Raw genomic sequence first — 23,215 nt, forward strand, 5'->3', positions numbered from 1 at the left:
TGGAATAATGTTAAACATTGTAACAGTCACTTCATTACAACCTGAACTTGTTCAAAATGTTAAATCTTTGTGACACCTGCGCTAAAAACAATCTAGACACAGCGCAACGAATGAAACAGAACGCAGGTGTCTCAACGTGCGTTTTTGAGACCTGAAGTTATTTTTAACTTGACACAGTGTCTAAAAATGTTCCAGTCCTGCATGACACACTGAAGAAACAGCGAGACATGGTTCAACAATCCAACGTTCGTCCAGCGTGTGCTTACATAAGAAAACAATGGAAAAACAAGAGCAGACGCACGCAAAAACATGTTCGGTGTGAACGTCCCCTAACTCATGGGTGAAACAAGTTCGGAAGTCCTGTATATTTTTTCATAAAATTACAAACCCGAACCCAAAGTCCTACTTGAAAAACTGACCCTAACCCGGTGAACTTCTAACGTGAACCGCTCTAAGAGCACTGACAAAAGCGTATTCGCACGTGTACACAGAACAACATGTCACTCCTCAAGCGGTTTTTACTGAGCTTTCCTACCAGGGCAGGGGCCCCTCCGACGTCCAGGGCCCCATGTAATTGCATGTTGGTTTAAACTGCTACTGCATGAAATTATGCTAAAACAGAAAACGAATGAATATAATGCCAATATTAGTTATTTATGTTTAAAACTATTTGGGGTTAAAATTAGTAAACTAAGTAAGTGTTGTGGGTCAATGATTAAACAAAATTATTTTATATTACCTTTAAGTTTTAGTGTTAAAGTCCTTTAAGTCATCCAGAATTAACTGAGGAAATACACGCAGATGCACTGTTCTTTGATTTTGGCAGATGAAGGCTTTTGTTAGTGGTTAATTCATTTTCTATGTAGTTTAAGAGAGTGTTGTCCCTCCTTTGACCAAGTTGATATAGGTATCATTCAGTGAGGAGCATCGCAGTCTGGCTGGAAGATTATTGCAGTTAATTTTGGTGAACTCCATCCTGAGCCCATGCTTCAGGCAGTGGCTCATGAAGAATCCCATGTCTTTGAGTAAATTCATCCTCTGTGAAGTCTGTCTTAGTAGACTGAAGTTAAGTCTGGCTGGCACATGCTGCTGTTGGTCATCATCACTCAATGACACCGTGGTAATCGGACATCAGGCAGGACTGGAGATGGATCTGGCAGGCTCTGGTAATCTTGGGATATAATCCCAAAGTTTAGACAGGGAAAGAAATATAATCAAATGAGCATAGATGCCATTCAATTTAAAGCAGGGTTAAAGAATAAGAGAAGTGTTTTCAGTTCCGGCAGACCTAACTAAAGCAGCATAGCTATGAATTGAGGAATAAATTAGGTGTATGCCTGGCTGAATAAATAAGTCTTTAGTCTAGACTTAAACTGAAAGAGTGTGTCTGAGAGCCAAACACTGCTAGGAAGACTATTCCATAGTTTATGAGCCAAATATGAAAACGATTTTGTGGATTTTGTTATGTGACGTGAATCGCTAGAAACAAATATGGGCTTAGACAATATGTGCAATGAAGAATAGAAAATCTGACTCGAAAGTGAGCACCTTTATGGAGCCTGTGATGTAGCTCCCTAGGGGGCGTCGCTTAAGCGCCATCAATCAATAAACTGCCGTGATTGTATAAGGGCTTCAGACCACATGACACTCAGACGGTGTCCCATAGCGATTATACGCAGCTTGAGTTCTCCGAAAGGGAAACTGAATTGACACTAGATGTGTCTTTATTTGCACCAACTTGTTTGCTTTTACCCATTTTAAACTCAAAATTTCTCTGTTACCAACAATTAACCCAATAACAAGCAATTCTGTGTGATCAAAATTGCTATTCACACTCCTTAGTATTACCTATCTGACCTATCTGTGTCAGTGGCTTTTCCTATTACAAAAAGCTTCTTTCCTGCTTTAACCAACTCCGGAAACATGTTCACAAACTCAGGGCGATACTCTGATAGACTTCAGAACCGCAGATTGTCCTTGCACTTTTTCTTTCAAATCCGACACTCGACCCATCAATGAAAATTATTGCTATAAAAGCATTTATGAGTTTGTGTGCATGTGGCCGGATGAATGTGTTCTTTGTGGTTCTGTCCAGTGTGTACATCTGTGTGTTGCTTTAGTGAATATACATGGGGCTTCTGCTGGGCCTCAATCCAAGTTTAGTGAAACTCAAGAGCACATAAGACATTTATCACAGTGCTGCAAAATCATGTAGTCAACCATTTAAGCATAATTTATATAAGATGCAATCAAAACATATTATAATTAAGTGAATTTAAGTGAAGTATCAGTGTGTCAACTGTTAACTTAATGTGATAACTCGTTAATATGACTGTAATTTTGCTTTTATATAGTACTAATTTGTGTAGGTATAAATGTTTTAAGAAATCTTTTATACCTGCTGAAATTAGAATACTAAATAACAAGCTGAAGATGGAAAAGGAAATATGGTACAGTACAGCTATTTTTGTAAACAGCTTTTATTTTAGGTATTTGGTCATCCAGCAATATAATGTTTTATAAGGTATTTTATTGTTATTTTACAATGTATTATTACTGCTCTTATTTATTTGCATAAGAATTTGAAAGAGAGTAACAATAATGTTTTGTGTGTGTGTGTGTACAGCAAACATTATGAAATGGGAAATCTGTGTTAAGCAAAACCAAGCGACCTGCTGTAGCAGATTTTCCAGTTAGATCAGTCGCGTAAAGCACCCCGAGTTCAAGGCGATTATTAAACAATTAAAAGCAAAGTTTTAAGTGAGATCTATATTACAATTATTTTAAATGGGTTAAATGCTTAAAACACAGTCGGGGTCCAAATTTCTGAGACCACACTGAAAATCTGATAAAAAATTATATATATATATATATATATATATATATATATATATATATATTAAACAGGGAAAATAGAAAGTAGTAGAATTTTAAAGAACAAAGAAAAATTAAGATTTAAAGTTAAGAATAAATATTTAAGATTTGGCACTATTTCAAGCTCACTAATCAAAAGGTAAGCAAGGTCAGATTTCCTTCCTTGCTTGAGTCACACGATGATACACTCTTAAAATTGTAAAGTGGCCAGTGCCATCTAGTGGCAATATTGGGACAGCCGGTTTATTTCACAATCCCCATGGTTGCGTCTGAACACAGAAATTTAAGGCTGATTTATACATCTGCGTCGAACCTACGGCGTATGCTCCGCGTAGTGGCCAACGCGTTGGTTTGCATTTATATCTCTGCGTTGGTGTGTCTGCATCGTTTTGTGAGTACACAGCCAAAATACTATTGTTTTGAGACAAAAATGCCTTGATTTCTGAAATAAATGTACATTTAATAAATAAACAAAGGTAATGCAATGGTATTCGTTGATTCAAAAGTATTTATTAAATTATTCAAGCTTTAAAAACGAGTTAATCAAAGTATGTTTTAGGTCTATTTAGATACATATTTATTATTATAGGCTACATGTTGCCAGCCATGAAGAGAGACAATAAATCAGTACTAGACTGTATGCTTGCTTTTGAGTCGCTTAAATACTAATAAATAGTGGCATACTTTGACACTCCGTGATGAAAAAATAAATAAATAATCAAATTAATAAATAACTGCTTGCTTGACCAACACACAATGGGTGTCGTTCTAAAGCTTAAAATATTTACCTTGCATTTATGCAAAATAACCAACTCTTAACAGGTGCTTTTTAATCTGCTGACAAATAAGTGTTCTGTTTCCATAATTTATTAAATATAATTATTTACTTCAAACCATACAGTCAAACATCACACAGATCAGAAAGGTCTGGATTAGAATACGGCAAGAATTGTTTCACTCACATGCAGGGCGGGTGGGGGGTGGGGGGTGGGTGCCCCTGGGCTTGAGTTATTTTGGGGCCCTACCTACTCTACAAATGACTTTAAATAGAACAACATGTATCATAGAGCTATGTATCATAGCTCTAAAGCAGTTACATAAGTCCAGTCAAAAACTTAATCATTTATTTATATGACAACTGATTGAAGCTTGAAAAACCTTTTCCAAAAAATAATAATAAAAGTTGATGATAAAAGAATGATAAAAAAAACAAAGAATTTCTATAACATGTAAACAGCAAGTCATAGAATGTATGAATCTTAAAAAAAACACAAAAAAAAAACAAACAAAAAAAACTGTTCTTGGTAAGCACTGACATATTGTATAGATTGTATACATAGGCAACATTAGGCTGACTCACACCCATGTATGACTACATCCCATCACTGGTAATTTTAGAGTATAATCTATAACAGAAAAGTAAATGAGCATTTCCTCTCTCATTATCATGGCATTTTAAAGATAATTTAGTGTTGGCTCCTACAGCTGTTGGTTCACTCTAGGAAACTACTACAAACTCCCTACAAACTAAAAACTGCCTAGCTTAGTTAAAATTTTAGGGGTAATATTATATAGCAATTATAATACAATATAATACAGGAAGTGCTCTCATTTGCAAGAAGATATCAAAATAACACATTGAACAAAGCGCAAGATAAAGAATGAGTGAGTGGTTGGGTGAGTGTGTGTCTGTGTGTGTTTATGTGTGTCTGTGTGTGTGTGTGTTGAGAAGGTAAGTGAGTAGGTGGGTGAGTTTTAGCAAACTTTGAAAAACATCAAAACCATGCACACAAATACAATAAAAAAATTACAATAAATAAAAAATAATAATAGTACACTGTCTATCCCCCTCACACAGCTTAAACAAGCATGACACCATATAACAGCAGGATCCAGAGGCTGATCATTTAAAACAACAACATGCTATAGAGAAATAGGTAATCAGGTTTTGACTTTATGTACTGTCTGTCATCTCATTTTAAAGATATTTATGTAGTACAAATGTTGAGATTGAGGCTTACTTGTTAGAAGTGGTGTCTTCTGGATTTCTTAGCAGCAAAGTCTTTGATCAAATCAGTAAAATCCACTTTATGTAGGAGGTCACTCTCAATTGACATCAGAGTGAGATGATTTAATTTGTCCTGTACTATTGTGGATCTCAGTCTATTTTTTAACAGTCCCAGTTTGGAGAAACTGCACACCCCACTTGCATTCGTGACTGGTAATGTCAGGTAAAGTCTGAGAGCAACATCCACATTTGGGAAGATGGTCTGTAGTTTTCTTTTTCTAATGGACAATAAAAGTTCCCTTGTAGATGATGGCACATCATAGCAGATGAAGTCTGTGAACTGTATGATTTCTTCACAAAATTCATTTTCCAGGTCAGTGTGGTAGCTCCTCTGTAGATCTGCTGTTTTTTTTTTTTTTACGCAGATGTTCTGCAGAGGGGGTAGATATGTTGTTCAGGAAACCAAAAGTGCTATTGAGGTCATTATAGGACTGAAAATGGTGATCAAGTTCAGCCAGCAGCCTATCAATCACAACCAGAAACACACCAGATGAGAATTTTTCTCTTCCTGATAAGTGAACCTCAGGTGTTGCAGACTCACCCACATGAGTCTTGCATTTTCTTTGTCTTTGTGTGTCTTGTTGTATGTTGCTGAAACTGTGGGAGACATTGCTTTTGCTTGGTCCTCAAACACATTAAATTCCTCTTTTCCTGCAGAGACCTCACCAAATAAACAGCATTGCACAGGTCCAGCTCCACAGCTTGTATTACAACACTTGTGCTCTGAAAGCGATGGAGAACATGATTCCACATAGTGCAAAGAAAAGCAGTCTCAAGCTTGTTAATTTTTTTATGCAGTGACCTTGCATCATTTTGTGTTGTCAGGTTCTGTTTGCTGTCTTCTGCAATGTTCATCATTGACTCTTGAATATTGGCATAATTTCTGCACAGTGCCTTGGTGGCCTGTGCATGTGTAGCCCACCTGGTGTCAGAGAGAGATTTCAGTGTCTCAATGCGGTGGTTTTCATTAGGCTGCAATCCTGCAGTTACCACCTTCCATCTAGCTGTGGATTTGGAGCAGAAGTTGAACAAAGTTTGCATGAAGTTGGAGAAAATTCTGCAGTGAAGTCAGATCGGCTTCAGCGGTTTCTCCAGCAGGTTGTTGTCCTCTGGATTCTCTTTTTGCACATCAGGCTGTGGTGTCACAGGTGTGAAAAATCCAGTGATCATTTTCATTTTACTGAGTGCTTCCTTTTCGCGTTGCTGTCTCTCATTTTTTAGTTTTCTTTTAAGCGCGCCACTCCGATACCACTTGTCCGCCATGTTAACAGAGTCTAACGCAGACAGGTGTGTAATGCGATGTGTAAACGCGACACATCGTAACCACCAATAACCAATCAGCGAACATCAAGATGACTGACATGTAATTTAGTTAATTAAATGACATCATTCCATACACAGGGCAGGTATAGCTATGCTAGACCAATCAACAAACTTTAAATGAAAAATAAAATGACCGGCATATAACTGAACAAATCAAACGAAAGTAAGCGGGTGGGGCCCATGGGCTGGAGCCCAGTCAAGGCCAATGGTAAGTTCGGCCCTGCTCACATGCCTGATATATAGAGTAAAAGACCCGAGAAAAAAAAAAGCACAGAGGTTATTAGTTGTGAACAGGTGTGTCTCTTGTCGTGTTTTCACTTGTTCTTATAAAACAGAATATAAAAACAGCAGATGCTCACAAAAACTGAAACGGGTCCAAACACAAAGTGACACGATCATTATAGATGCATAGATAAAATAATCTAGAAAATGCAATGCGATGCTACCTCAGATAATTTCATGTCATGCTGGGGGTGGTCTCTGGGAACACAGCGGACCAATCACAGATGTTGACGTCTGCACAATGCAACGTGCAGTTAAAGCCGATTTTTATACTCTGCGTCAAACCTACGGCGTAGGCTACGTGTAGCTAGGGTGGATGTGGTGTATCCTACATGGCATGTCTAACCACAGAAATATAGTATCTATGGCTGTGTCCGAAATCGTTCACTCATTCCCTATTTCCTATATAGTGAACGGCAGTGAGTGCACTGTATCTCAGCAGTGAGTGAACGAAATGAGTGAGTGAATTCGGATGCTTTACGCTGACATATACACAGAGCATCGGAGCTCTGGGTCTCCCGTAGAAACAACGTCACATATGAACTTTTAAAATACTTGGGCCTTACTTGTTATTCTTATTAAATAATATATTAATACAATAAATCTTCATTCTGTTTGTCATTTTTAATATATATGTCAATATAAAGAGTAAACATTTTTATCAAATGTACATTATTGTATTTATTGGTTTAGTATCTTTAAACTCCAATACAAGCTGGGTAGCGTTTCTCATCCGACCAAATTATAATAACCTACATATTATAATAGAATATTTAAATTATCCACAGAATTATTTCCACTGTGTGCAATCTCCTGAGTTAAAATAATATCACCACAGTGAACTCTTTAGTAAATAAAGAATTCTTCAGCTTAATGGCAAAATTCTGTATAAATATAAATAAAGAGTACATTTTAAAATGTATCTATATGTTTTGCCTCTCTATATGTTATTATGTTATTTTAATCAAGTAATGATTTGTCAACAGAGTTGGGAGGGTTACTTTTGAAAAGTATTCCACTACAGATTACAGAATACATGCTGTAAAATGTAATTTGTAATGTATTCCGTTAGATCACTCAAGGTCAGTAACGTATTCTAAATACTTTGAATTACTTCTTCAGCACTGGTAGATTTTTTCACTATTTTTGTCTATAAAAACTCTGCCAGTACAGTAAGACAAAATACACATGTTAAAAATACATTCTCTGAAAAACCTAAATATCTTATGCAGTGTTGTAAAGATAAATCTAATTGATATTTTTACAGGAAAACAATACAAAAATTATTATCAAGAATATGATTTTTGCCCTATTATCAAAGGTCTTACTAGAAAAAAAGAAATTATGATCCAATGTGAATTTTCTTGATAAAAAAAATATGATCATGACTGGTAACATGTGCATGTAAAATGGCTCAAAATAGCATGTTAGCTTAGCGTAAACCTGACAGTTTACACAAGGTTAAAGTTTTCTATTTCTTCTGCTCCAAACTTACTTCAAACTTACTTCTCTGTCTGCTTGTATGAATGTAACACATCATAAGAAAGTGTTTCACCGCTGCTCAAATGCACTTTGAATCGCATCATTTATATGTATACATTTTTCCATCTGAAAGGACTATTTTATGAAATATATGAAATATTAAATGAAACAAATGACAATAAAATGCAAAGTAATCTCTTCAGTAATCAAAATACTTTTTGAATGTAACTGTATTCTAAATACCAATGATTTAAATTGTAACTGTAGTGGAATACAGTTACTTATATTTTGTATTTTAAATACGTATTCCCGTTACATGTATTTCATTACTCCCCAACCCTGTTTGTCAAAAAGTAATTTAATACATTCAGCATGAAATAAAACATTGCAGCAGTGAAGGAAGCAGTAAACTCCCAGCTCATATGACTTCCACAGGGTGGATTATGGGTAATTAACCGTTGAGTGTACATTGACTGTACACTCGAAATTAGAGTGCATTGTGGGTAAGAATGAGTGAACAAAAGTAGGGAACAGGTGGCTCACTCAGAATTCAGACACTCCTACAAAATGGTGAACACCCAAAATAGTGCACTATATAGTGGATAGGGGGCGGTTTCAGACACAGCTTATGTGACTAACTGCCTCAACAGACCTTTTTCACAGACTGTAATGACGCGTTTCTGCCTTATTTATCAGTGTAAATCTCGCAAAGAATTTTATATTATACATTTAAAAAATATAGTGTAAATTTATAACATTATGATTTGTGTTATATTACCCTGGAATTAGTTTAAAAAAATGAATTACCACAGCTGCGAGGGGGTTTCGATTACAGCTGCTGAGAGAGTGACAGTAAATCTGGCATCTTCTCCCATCTGATTTGCTTAATCCACCGCTCTCTATTTTTTTCCTCTTCTGGAAAGTCATTCAAACGTAGTAGTGGATTTTATTCTTGGTCTTAGAGCAAATGGGTAAGTGAAAATAATATTTGCTGTGATCTCCCATTCACTACCATTCACCGTTGTCGAAGTTTACCCTGTAAACGTTTACTTTCGCTTTCCAAAACCCGGAGTGTGAAAAAGGTCTACCCTGAGTCCGAAACCGTGTACTGTCACAGTATGTACTGTATTTGATGAGAAAAGCACTTCTTGGCTGGTAAAACAGTTCGCTCTTTAGGTATGCGAGAGGCAGTATGAATAGAATTCGGACATACATCCGGGAACGTACGCATGGTCCCGTGACCAGAATATATGATGTGATAACAACAACCATGAAAATAATCCACTCAAGTTCGGTCAAACAAGCGCCATTTAAGCACATTGAGCAACGTTCTTTGTGTATACAGCACTTACTGTTGAAAACAGCCTTCTACCCCGCGGTTCTCCGCCATTTGTTTTAAATCCAGCATTTGAACGCGATGTCTCCTCAGCTCCTGATGCATTGTGGGATAGGTAAGTGTTCAACCGATCCACACTTTGGATTCCCGCTGGAAGTAGTAGGTCATCCGAGCATTTCTCGCTTACTGTATTATGAATACTATGGATTCAGACATACTACTCCACTGGCATACTGTTTTTGGCATACTATATAGTAGGGAAGTATGGATATTCAGACACACTACACTCACGAACCAGAGCCCTTCTAGGGGAGCCTACAAGCTTAGCCAAAATAGCATAATGCAGCGCTCCCAGAGACATTGTATGGGCGGTACACTGGCGAGGAGACAAGAGGCCGTTCTTTTTGAATGGATGTCTATGGAGGAGATGCTTCAGTGTGCTGAATAAACTGCTTTTGTGAGGAAACTTAAACTTTTTCCCAAACTTTTTCTTTTAATAAATCAAGATTGCATCTGGACGTCAGTGGATGGGTGTTACACTTTAAAAATAAAATACAATAACAGATGCGGGGAGACAAGGGTATTGGAAACAGAGACATATTTATTGCCAGTTCTGTATTTGAAAAACAACAACAATGAACTCCGAAGTTCAGACAGCGACAACCAGAAACTCTCTGCTCTAGCAGTGGGAACCTGGAAAAAAGTCTGCACCAGAGCACTGGAGACCAAGATGGCACAGCTCACGAACACCCATCTCCCATCGCACAACCCAGCCATGGAACACTCAGTTTATATAGGAAGGAAGTACACTGTGCGCCAGTGTGCCCCATTAACAATCAGGTCACCTGGTTACCCCACACCTGAGAGCGATAAGAGAGAGGGAGAAAAATGCTGTATTCCTTTCAAGTCGGATGTAAGATATTCCTACTTGATATCTCCGACCATAAAGACATTCCATTGCCAGATGCTTGGAAGAGGACGAGTAAGGAAAAAAACTACAACAAAGCCCTCTGACCGCAATGCTCCCATTAGCTTAGCAGATGTTTGACTGTAAACAAAGACGTCTCTAGCAACCCAACTGATAAACAATGCTGCAACATTACAGGGCTAAAACGATTAGTCGACATTATCAACTTAAAGTTAATCTTCAACATATTTTACACTAAACGATCCTTTTTTAATTAACTATGTATGGAGTTTACTATGATACATTTATGTTTTATAAGAGAAGTCATGGCCGATTTTGCTACGGTAGGTTACTGCTCTTCCCATTCATTTGTAAGGGATCAGCAAACGGTTAATTACTGTCGTAACATGCTAGTTGACTGTTACGCTCTCTCCTAGGATGGAACTGCAGAGGTTGTTATCTCAGTAATTAAAAGAATCTCCACTATACACAGTTTTCCTGAGCAACCACTGGGCGGCGCCATGATGATTCTAATTGCCTGTTTTGTATTTCTGGTCTCGAAACACCAAGTAAAAACTGCCAAAACAAGCAATCCAGAGGAGAACAAGAACCATTTAAGTGTTACTTGGTGTAAAAATGAATTTCAGGCTCAAATTGTGTGAGGGTCTCATGGGTTGGGGCTAACGTTTTGACTGTTAGACGCAAATCTAAAGGCCACCTAACGTTGGATGCAAACAAATAGGCCAAAGCTTATTTGCTAATGTTAAACAATTACGTGAAACAATGGGACTTTTATTGTGGTAGTAATTATTAAGGGGCCCCGCCTCCTCTCTTGCAGGTGGGCCACCACCGTTTGCGCTACGCTACTGCCTAATATGACTGTAAAAATGACAATTTAAGCAACTTTACAGCTCAAATAATACACAAGTTTTAACAGAAGAATTAATGAAAGTGCTCTTATAAAATTATAAGCTTCACATTTGTGTGTTTAAACCACCAACATTATGCGACAAATGCTGTGGGTTGAGCTTTACTTGTGTTGAACCCGGAATATTACTTTAATGGTTTTTTACCACACGGAAGCATTCACCGTTGAACAGCTGATGGAAGTGATGTTTCAGACCCAAGCGTTGTGTTGCTGCTAGCTTTAGCACGATATCCTCCTTCAGTTCAACACTTATTTCTCAATCATATACCTATTCACACAGCGTGGTATGATGGGAAAGCGTTTAACTCACTTTTGTAAGGTGCTGTCTTCTCAGAAGTTTTGCCAGTTATCATATTCTCCATTATTTACAACTGTTTTGCCAGACCAGCATCAATGCTGGTAACTCCGCTATGTACGGCAAGCCGTGAGCACTGAGTGCACTAAGTGTCCAACAATCCACACTCTGTTGTGACAGTTGAAAAAGTGCATCATCCAGGTACTCGTAGTACACTTCTTTTTGTTGCATTTTCAGTGTAAACATATTACTCACACTAAGGTTATAATAGTTTTAAATTTTTAATTTAGTTTTTATTTCTATTTCATTTAAAAAAGTTAAGTTAAAAAGTTTTCATTTTGTTTGTCAGTTCTTTTAGTTTTGTTAGTTCTTTTTTGGTTTTAGTTTTGTTTTTCAGTACATTTAGTTTTTATTTTAGTTTTTATATAAGGGGTAAATGAAGAATGGGGAAAACAGGCATTTTTGTAATTGTGTAATGTGTAATTTATTGCACTTAATAACAAATTCCTCTTTAATGCACTGGACATGAGAAAGTAACTCTTACTGCAACTCTGAAAACTGAACTTAAAACAAAACTCTTTACAAGTTCCAAATGAAATGTAAAACAAATCACAGATTGACAGGGTAAGACAGAATGAGTGATAAGTGAGTGAGTGTGTGTGTGGGAGAGAGAGAGGGAGAGAGAGAGAGAGAATAAATTACTGTACATTGTTGTATTGTTTCTGTTCTCTTTGTTTTAACCTCATGCTTTGAAAACACAACCAACAGACATGCCAGTAAAGGTTAAATTATAATAAATATAAATTTACTGGATGTTGCTTCTGGATCTTCAGACCTGTGGTTCCCAATCTTTTTAAAACTAAGGCACCCTTTTATGGTAATCTAATGCAAAATAAATAAATTGTTAAACTTAAGTGTTTGATTATTAGATATTGTTATTCTAATAGATATTATTAGACACGTATGTTAAAGTTAATAGGCTATTAATTCCATGCAGTCAGAGTTTGACTGAGGAACAGACCTGTCATAAAATTTTACTGGGCTTAAAACTACTAAAGATTTACAGCCGAGTACAGGGAGTCTTTTTCTTTTTTCTTGTCAGTATTGCTGTTTGATTAATATTACCAATATAACATACAACAGCAGGTCTATTGGGCTGCACTTACACATTTCACAGATCGGATATTTTGAGGTACAAGATTATTGTCCTGTCAGCTTTCACTCGTAATACAGTACATTACCGGTTGTGCTTACATTAATATCACTTTGACAGCAGATTTAGTCTCTTCAAGAGGGGCATTTTGACGCAGCTGCATTCACAGCGAATTTTGTACTCAAACCAGCGCGCTGATATAGAATTGAGTCAGTACTCGGTACTGCTGGTACTTTTAACATTTAACATTGGTTGCAATTCAATTATTAAACTGAGCAGAGATTTTGCGCCACCTCAAGCCAGTTGTGGAGGCACCCCAGGGTGTGTTCCCTCTCTGTTGCTAATGCAATGAGGTCAATAGGCTGCCTATTATCGCCGTCTTGTGGCATCTTCATGTTACGTTAATGCCGGGTTTAAAGGTTTACAAACATATCGCAACAAAATAAAAAAATACATATTTTTCAAAATTATTTTTACTTGATTTTAGTTAGTTTCAGAACCATTGATTTTTTTTAATTTTAGTTTCAGTTTTTACAATTATGCTATTTTGTATTTTTATTTTAGTTTACAGATTTTCTTTTACATTTAGCTTTTGTCTTCTTTTTAGTTTACCTCGCACTACTTACACTTCAAAATGATGTAAAATAGTGCAAAAGTGCGTGGTTTGGGACACACCTAGACGTTTGGGACACTGCTTCTGACAAATGACTACACAGATCGATCGTGTGATTGATTACAGCAGCTGCCAATCGGGTGATTGTTTACAACAGTGTTCAGTTGTCTGATTGGTTACAATAGCGGACAGTCGAGTGACTAGTTACAGCAGCGGCCAGTCGCATGATTTGTTACAGCAGTGGCCAATCGTGCGCTTAGTGTTTTTGCACTTATGGTTTTTTGAGCTTTTATCCTTAACCACAACAACAATGACAATATGGACAAATATATGGAGAAAAAAAGATGAATTTCTCAGTGGTTTTCAAGGCTTCACCTGAATAATTATTAGATACATCGCCATCAGTTATGGGTTGAGACATGTCCTCAGCACTTTCTGAAATAGCTTTAGTCAGGTTTGTGTATAATCCAGATGAAACATGTTGTCATCATTGTGTTTGAGTAGGAGTTTCTATCTGATCTTTGTGTGTTTTGATTGATGATCCAGCGCTGGAATGTGTTATTTTGAATGTTATGATACGTGTTCATTGCGGCTGCTACAGTGTGGTTTAGTGTCCGCAGTTTTCTACGCAGCTCATTCTCTTTTCCAGTGGAAAGAAAAGAAAAATATGTCCCTCATTGTGATCTGTATTGTTTGTGTGTATGTAGAGCGTGAGTTCTCTTTTGCTGTGTTCCATTCAACTCGGAAAGTCAGATTTTCCAACTTCCTAGTAGGAAAAGTGCAATGAAATGCCACTTGAAGTCGGAATTCCAACTGAGAAACTCGTGCAGAAATTTTCAACTACGATTTCTCCGAGATGCAGGTGCGTGACATAACACAAACAGTCGGCACCCAGGGAGATATACAAAGTAAGTGATAAACATTCACTTTTATTACTTGTGAGAATAGAAATGAAGGATGGTCGCAGGGTATTTACATGTCCCAAACAAGCACTGTCTTTTATAAAAACAATGGGTGAGTAAGCCATTTGGGGTTTTTCATGTAGCTCCAGAGTGGATTAACTTGTTGTACTTGCTCTGGCTGTCCAAGGAAGCTGGGCACCATTTTTGTTTCTTTTGCCGTTGGTTCCACCTAGTGGCTGGAGTTTGTTTGTGGCATGACTCCTTCAAGAAACATTTGCATGGACGTATCGCTTTTACACTGAAGTTCCAGCCAGATTGAGAATAGATACTAAGAATGACTGCAAAATATCTTCATGCCAACACAAAGTCTTTTTGTGATGTCTTTTATAAAGTTGATGGACTGAGTAAGTCATGGTGTATTTTTTTTAATGCAGCCTCAGAGTGAATAATACACACTTGACCATTCCAGAAACCGGGATGCCTGTTTTTTTTTGTGCTGGTTCCACCTAGCGGCTGGAGTTTGTTTTGTGGAATAACACTGCTTCAGGACAGTTGTGGATGAATCTGTTCGTTCTTTGTGCTCATGCCTCCTGTTGGCTGGAGTTTGTTTTTGTGGAGTATTTTTAAGGGACAGCAGAATGATTACATCATCTGCTGCACTCATAACAGCTGGCTCACTGAACAATTGTTTGTCTGTCCGAGGAAACTGAATGGAGGAACACACCTTTGAGACAGTTCTGTGAATGAATCTACATGTTCTTTGTGTTTATTCTGTCTATTGGCTGGGGTCTGTTTTACAAAATATTTTCTGTTATGTAATTTTGACACACAAAATTTGTGCAGAAGCACTGGTCTTGAATAATCCGATGGCAAAGTTGTCGCGGGGGCTCTCGTAGGCGTACATGGACTCTTTGAGTTTAGAGGGATGGACGATGGTTGGCGCTGTCGTGCACGGGGTTAATGCGCACGTTTTTCTTTTGGTTTGTTTTGTTCGGGGGGAAGTTCAGGGTTTGATTGTTGCAATAATGTTGGAATGTGGTCTGTATAATCTTGTTTTGACACATGATTTATTTTTTCTATTATATCAAATGTCAAATGTTAATATGAGTGGGTTATCTCCCTCCACATGGAATGTGAATGGGTTGGGGCACCCCATAAAAAGAAGGAAAGTTATTTATTTTCTTAAGCGTAAAAAATATGATATATAGTGTTTCTTCAAGAAACGCATCTTTGCCCGCAGGAAGCTGAAAAAATTGGAAGATATGGGGTGGACATGTTTTCTTTAGCACTGGCTCAAGTAAGAGCAGGGGAGTCATTACACTGATAAGTAAGCATCTACAATTCAAATTTTGCAAACAGATTAAAGATAAATTAGGAAGAGTCATTATTGTCTTAGCAGAAATTCAGGGGCAAAGTTTGATTTTGGCTAATATTTACATACCTAATGCTGATGATCAGGGATTTTTTTTATAGATCTTGAAGAGATGTTGCAAGCCTCTGGCACCCCTCATGATATAATATTGGGAGCTGACTTTAATCTTTTGATGGACTCAGTCCTTGATCATAGTAAAGCAAAAGTGTGTAAGCCCCCTAGAGCAACACTGACGCTTCACAGGATGTGTAAAAGTCCCTCATTTCATCTGTTGTTGATTGCTCAATTGGAAATCTTAGTCTCAGATCACACCCTGGCGCCTTAATGTATCCCTTTTGCAAAATCCTGATTTCCAACAAATGTTAAAGACCGAAATCAATGTTTATATGGAGACCAACTGGTCCTCAGTATCCTCTGTGGGCATGGCTTTTGAGGCACTTAGGGGTCGGATCATACAGTATGCCTCATTCACCAAAAAATACAAAGCACAAGAACTCGTGGAGTTGGAAGAGAATATTAAAAGTGCAGAGGCAGAGCTGAAGCGCCGAATGTCGTCTGATGGCCTCAGAGAATTTACCCGACTGAAATACAGATATAATACTATTTTGTCGCGGAAAGTGGAGTTTTGGTTATTCAGGGCAAGACAGTCATACTTTGAGTTGGGGGACAAAGCAGGGAAGCTTTTGGCTAGATATATAAAGCAGAGAGAGTCTTTTTCTATCATTCCCTCAGTGAAATCTGCTGGTGGTGAAATTTTTACCTCAGCCATTGATATTAATAATGCCTTTAAAGAGTTCTATCTTGATCTTTATAGTTCCACATATTCGTCTACTGATGAAGATATTACAAATTTGTGGAACCATTAGAACTCCCTAAATTGACGACGGAGCAAAAAAATTCTCTTGAATCTGAGATAAACTTGGAGGAGCTTGACGAGGTAATTAAGGCCCTGCCTACTGGCAAGGCTCCGGGGCCAGATGGCTTTGCCACTGAATTTTTTAGATCTTATGCTACAGAACTGGCTCCACTTTTGTTAGAAGTTTATACAGAGTCATTAAGGAATGGAAAGCTTCCCCCAACCATGACACAAGCCCGGATCAGTCTGATTCTTAAAAAGGACAAAGATCCAATTGTGTAAAAGTTACCGTCCAATTTCCCTGATCCAGCTAGATGTAAAAATGTTGGCAAATATTCTGGCTAACTGATTAAGTAAAGTTATGACATCTCTTATACATATAGATCAGGTGGGATTTATTAGGGTCCGCAGCTCTTCTGACAACATTAGGCGTCTCATTAATATCATGTGGTCAGTGGTGAATGATCAGACTCCGGTCGCTGCCATTCTCACTTGATATCCGAAAAGGTGTTTGATATGGTAGAATGGGATTATCTTTTTAAGATGCTGGAAACATACAGGTTCGGAAATACTTTTATTGGATGGATTAAGTTACTTTATAGACACCCTTTAGTGGCGGTACAAACAAATTGATTAATTTCAGATTATTTTACTCTGAATGGGGGCACTTGGCAGGGTTGCCCTGTTTCCCCATTATTATTCTGTCTTGCCCTGGAACCATTAGCAGCCGCGACAAGAAAGGAGGATGATTTTTCAGGGGTGACGGCGGGAGGCATGGCGTATAAGCTTTTACTTTACGCAGATAATATTTTATTATTCGTCTCCGACCCCACTAGATCTATGCCTTGCCTCCACAGAATTATTAATTCCTTTTCTAAATTTTCGGGATACAGAGTTAATTGGTCTAAATCCGAAGCTTTGGCTCTGACAGCATATTGCCCAGTAACGGCTTTTCAACCGGGTGACATTCAATGGCCCAAACAGGGCATTAAGTATTTGGACATTTTATTTCCAGCAAAATTATGTGATTTAGTCAGAGTTAATTTTGACCCTTTAATAAAAAGTTTTTCAAGTGATGTGAGTAGGTTTTAATTTATATAACTGATTCCATATTTTATGTTGTGTTTATTGGTTTTTGTGTATGGAATCAAAAAAAGGTTAATAAAAAAATAAAACAATTTGGCCTGCATAAATTGGTGCTGTTTAGTCCAGATTGCCAGCTTTATGTCAAGCTAAGGAACATTTAGAATTTGTTGATGTGTTTAATAGACAATGTCTTGGTGCTCTGGGAGGGTAAGCACAGACCAATTTTAGATAAAGAAAAGTCAACCTAATGTTTCTGATTTCACTGTGAGATCAGTGGCTTTTATGTTTCTTTTATTTATTAGAATAAAAAAATTTCATTCTCCAGATCCAGCCTCGGCCAATCTGCAAACCCCACCCCTTTGGCTTGTTCACTACTAGAGGTGTTTTCACAATTTTTTGTAAAGTTGCTTTGGAACGATGTATATTGTGAAAAGGGTTATACAAACACATTTGATCTGAATTTTAACTGTGCCAAAAAAACAAAAAAAGCTATCCCATTTTTGTTTAAATTGGTTAATTTATATTTTTTAAAGCATGATTGGGCAATCATAATACAGTCATACATCATACAAGTTCCAGATATGCAACATTATTTATCAATATCATTAAACAGAGGAAGAGCAGGATTGTGATGTGTCATGCCATGCAGTTGAATTATGCAGCTCGAGCAGTCTGGAACAGCTGAATGAAGCTGTTACATCACAATGAATACAATGGATTACCGTTGAACAGAAAAACATGGAAAAACCAATAGTACATGAATACAGGTGCCACATTTTAGTGAGCTTGACTGGATCACTCTGTCAGAGATGAAATACTAAATTTATGCTTCTATTGTATTTCAATGGTGTGAGGTAAACGCTATGACCATAAACAAAATGAATGTGGTATTAAAACAGCCTGTTTTTAACCTGTATATGAATACTTGTACGTTGAGATGTCTTATTAGTGGTGACATTTAGATATGACAAAAATCCAGGAAATGCGTACAAAACTCACAAGAATGAGAATGTAGGCCAATCTGGCATGTCACTGTGGTCAACTGGGTCCTAAAACACTCTCCAAATGCTAAAATGTGAATTATAATTGATTTTGACGAGTAAATAAAACCTATTTGCCTATAGATGGTATCTTTATAAGAAACTGCAGCTTAAAGGAATGTTCCGGGTTCAGTACAAGTTAAGCTCAATCGACGGCATTTGTGGAATGTTAATTACCACGAAAATTAATTTCAACTCGTTACTCCTTTTCTTTAAAGAAGCAAAAATCATGGTTACAGTGAGGCACTTATAATGGAAGTGAATGGGGACAAACGAAAGTGAATGTGGCCAATTTTTGGAGGGTTTTAACAGCAATGTGAAGCTTAAAGCACTTAATTCTTCTGTTAAAACGTGTGTATTATTTGTGCTTTAAAGATGTTTAAATTGTCATTTTAGGGTTTGTTGACATTAGGGCTTTCACAATTACTCGATTAAAAAAAAATTCATTGGTTAAAAAAAATTGCTGTATCGACAAATCAAAAATAAGGAGGAAGTGACACAGTCCACAGACGAGGGTGCGAATACATAACGACGAGGTGTCAGCTGTGTGACAGCGCTTCACTTTAGATTTGAAGAACATTGCAGGACCTAAAAAAACATCACTTCAGCAGTGCAACAGCACTTGAAAAGATGGCATCCAGTTTTCATGGTAAGCTCATCTGCATGCGACTGCGGAGCTGCGTGTCCAGATGCGCGAGAAAAGTTGAGCCCTTCATCGACGTGTGGGACACGCTGAACTCAGCAAAGAAACATATTGGAATGCAATCTATACCTATTTATCTACATGTAACGTCTGTGTAAGATCAGTGATGGCTAATTACACTTTGTTTAAAAAAAAAACCTTTTAGCCTTTTGACATTTGCATATAAATTACTGACCTGGCCTCCGCGTTTACATTTATATGGGTGCTAAATTGCAGATGGTCTTTATCATTATCAAAAGGATGCTAAAACAGGTCGCCTCTGGAGTGTCTCCATCAAGCTTCAAACACATTCCACAGAAAGGGGGGTGACCCCCGTGCCAGGCACCAGAGCAGTTGTCTGTCTCCAGTAATTCCAATACACGTCACACACACACCTAAAGACATTTTCTCTATTTAGGCCATAGTAAGCAGTTATAAATGTATCTGCTATATGCATGTGTCGTATGTATATTCCCCTATTATATTAACTTAGTTAAAACCCTTTACTTGTATTAGTTAGATGTTAAATGCCTATATTCAAGTGTATGAGTGTATCTCTGCGTTAATATCGTCTGGAGGTTACCTTCTTGGTATCAAAATGATCTTCTCTTTATTTCTCACACAATAATGTACACCATGTGATCGTGAAATGCATCAAACAATTCTTACTATGTTTTGAATTAAAAGCTGCACTAGCGGTCCAGATCAGCAATAAAATGCGAATGGGCCTTAAACGGAGACAAAGGATGTCTCTCCCGCTCAAAATGCATGCCTCTGATTGGCCACTCCACCCACAAAGTGGGTGCGGCAATGAACTATTAAAACTCCAGAACGCAGACTAATCATCGCTCAAAACTCTTCTTCTTGAGACCAACACACTCCAAAACTCTCCTCTTGAGTTTAACCTTCTGGCAGTGTTTACCTTCAAGTAACTTTGTGGATTTGCTGTGGACTTCTTCAACTCACTCCTAAAGAAATCGTCGAGAACCTCGTCTACCGCATCAAGACTCTTATTCAGCAACAAACCAATGCAAGTAACCATTTACAACTGATTAGATGCGCGTTTAAGTTTGAACCCCTTTTAAGGTGAATTGTGCCTCTGATGATCCTCATTTAGGTTGTGGTTAATTGATGTGAAATACTGCCATTCTTTGCTCTTCTCTCTCCTTTCCTTACTTTCCTTCATTCTATATATGTATGTTTTGCTTAGTTTGTTTGTATGTTAGTTATAGTTTCATTTATTAAATCCCTTATATTCACAATTGATTGTCTCTGTGTTCCGCTCACAATTCAGTGTCACTGAATGTTGCTCCTTGCTACATGCTAAACTACTGCTAGCACTGTATAAGTAGGAAGGCTATTGTTCCTTGGCCAGGAAAGTAATCTTCCTAGAGTTGATGAATAATTATATTGTCTGCTCGGTGGACGGACAGATCAAATAATTGTAATATCGATTCTGCTACAGTTAATTCTAAGATCTAATCTAAATATTTATTATTGATTATAACCAGTTATAATTAATTATAAATAATTCCCTTTTTAAGCTAATTTGCTACATACACAACAGTTTTGCAATTTAGGCTTTTATGAAGCAACATAAAATAATGTCACGAAAAAGATGTCCGTCGGACTTAATTAAAATTACACATTTTACGGATGCACAAACACATTCTGTTCAATAAATCTGACTGAATCCAGACAATCTAACAAGGTTATTTTCAGCAAATTATCTTTGAGTTCTGTTCTGTGTAAATTAATTATAATTTGAACGTAATGCAATATTTCTCCTCATGTAAATTAGATTTCGTAATGACTGTTTAAAAAATAGATTGCAATGCCCCACTTCCGATAAATATTTTATAGTTTATGGCAATTATTACAGGTAAAACTCAATTTGAGATCTAAACTAAAATGGGTAGATCGTGTTGAACTAGTTAAAGAAAAAATGTACACCTTGCATTTAAAAAGTTGAGCACACCTGGAGAAGCCATTCTCTCTCAGCTTGAATACACATATTTTTATATTATAGATCTGCTTTGGGTGTCTGTTGGCTTTAGATATTGTTTGCACAATTGTTTTGTTGTTGTTATTCAATTGTAAAATACATTAAAATTATGGCTAATTAATGCATTTTAGCCAAACGTGACTTCACCTTGACAACTTTATGCAATCTGAGTTATTAAACAATTTTTCCGATTTCTCGATTAATTGTCAGAAAAACTGTCGATTCGATTACTTGATTACCAAAATAATCGAAAGAGACAGCCCTAGTTGACATGACATCATCATGGTCACGAAGTTGTAAAATTGTTTATAACTTTACACAGAAAAGGTTTGTAAGTGATTTTATCACACTAAAATAATGTTTACACGCATATCCTTTATGTCTTGTGGCTATACTTTTGAAGCAGTGAGTATTTTAAAGTTCAAAAATTGGCCCCCATTCACTTCCATTGTAAGTGTCTCACTGTAACCTCGATTTATGCTTTTTTTTTTAAAGGAGGAACGAGTCGAAATAAATTTTTGTGGTAATCAATATTATGCCACAAACGCTGTGAGCTTAACTTGTATTGAACCCGGAACATTCCTTTAATGCATGTTTTAAAATGAATTGTAGGAATGATAATTGGACCCCTCGCTGATGTTAAATGCAATTTGATGCAAGCAATTTAAATCAAAAACATACAAACCATCAAATAAAGAACTTAAAAACATTTGTGCCACTCGCTTCTAACAACTTGTACCTATTTACTATCAGAAGTTGCCATCTATGATGCCTAACGTTTTTTTTTTTCTGGCCTGTCTCCTGAACTCCATGTGGTGACACGTAAGCGAATACATGAACAAAATTACATCACAAGTTCTAGGGCTAAAAATATAGCCTATATTTTCATACAAAGGATTCAAAATACAGTTTCATGACTGGTAAGAAATATCTGAGATTTTCTAATAAATTTCTTTGCACTGATTCACATAATTCACTTGCAGTTGGTAGGTGTGGCAAAAAGTTAATTTTGGATTCTTGTGGTTCTTGTTCTGTTAATTGGGATTGCTGTGACATCTTAATAAGAAACACTAACTCTGCTTCAAATATTGATGTTCTTAACTTGCATTTAGTAAGAAAAAAAAAATCAGCAATTTAGTACTTTTTTTTGTGCAACTGTTCTTGCATATCATGGATTCTATTGCCAAGTTCAGGTTCAATCAAAAATATTACAAACAAACAGAGCTTGGTATTTCAGATATACAAATTATTGATTTTATCAATTAAACATGAAAGGATGTCCATGATCTAATTACTGGGTTTTACACACATTAATTTTCTTAAATTATTACTACCAAGTCATTATTATTAAATATACTTATACCACTTATACACATACCTTGAAGGTATAGTTCACCCCCAAATAAATCTCTCATCATTTACTCAACCTTATGTTGTTCCACAGCCATATGACTTATTTTCTTCTGAAGAACACAAGTCAACACACTCTCTCAGCGAACTCGTAAGGATTCATAAGACTGTAATGACTGCACTCGTATGAATTCGTATGACCTTCACTGTAGCCAATACGTGACAATTACTTGCTTCTGTCACCAGTGGTGTAGATTCCAGTGGGGACGGGGGGAAATCACTTTGTTCCGGTTTTCAGTTACATTCTGCTAAAAATTGTGTTAATTTTCATTCCTTGAACCATTTTAGTTCCTGCAGTCACCATTCACTTTAATTGTTTTTCCAATACAATGAAAGGGAATTATGTCTCAGGCTAACATTCAGAAAGTCATACTGGTTTGGCACAACATGAGGGTGTGTTAATGATGGCAGAATTTTCAGTTTTGGGGACTATCCTTTTAACTGTCTGTTTTCAAATACTGTATCGCATTATTTTGCATGTCCTTAGGGAAAGGTCATCATTGAGATATGTCATAATAGTAATGTCGCAATCTGGGTTCAACTACAGAAAATCCAGGTCTTTCATCTGCCCTGTAGAGAAAGTACATTGAACAATTGATCA

General features: G+C 36.9%; 1 protein-coding gene across 3 annotated transcripts in view; it reads right to left on the reverse strand.

Annotated features, from left to right (window-relative positions):
• Positions 1-20,093: 20,093 nt before the first annotated feature.
• Positions 20,094-23,215, reverse strand: part of LOC127432345 (tyrosine-protein kinase SYK-like) — a 66,268-nt gene continuing 63,146 nt past the window's right edge. For all 3 annotated transcript variants that reach the window (XM_051683294.1, XM_051683292.1, XM_051683293.1), the window contains one exon: positions 20,094-23,184. In XM_051683294.1, the coding sequence (XP_051539254.1) occupies positions 23,112-23,184 (73 nt within the window). In that variant the 3' untranslated portion in view covers positions 20,094-23,111. The remainder of the gene's footprint in view (positions 23,185-23,215) is intronic.

This window comes from Myxocyprinus asiaticus, chromosome 42 (assembly GCF_019703515.2).
Source record: "Myxocyprinus asiaticus isolate MX2 ecotype Aquarium Trade chromosome 42, UBuf_Myxa_2, whole genome shotgun sequence".
NCBI lineage: Eukaryota > Metazoa > Chordata > Actinopteri > Cypriniformes > Catostomidae > Myxocyprinus > Myxocyprinus asiaticus.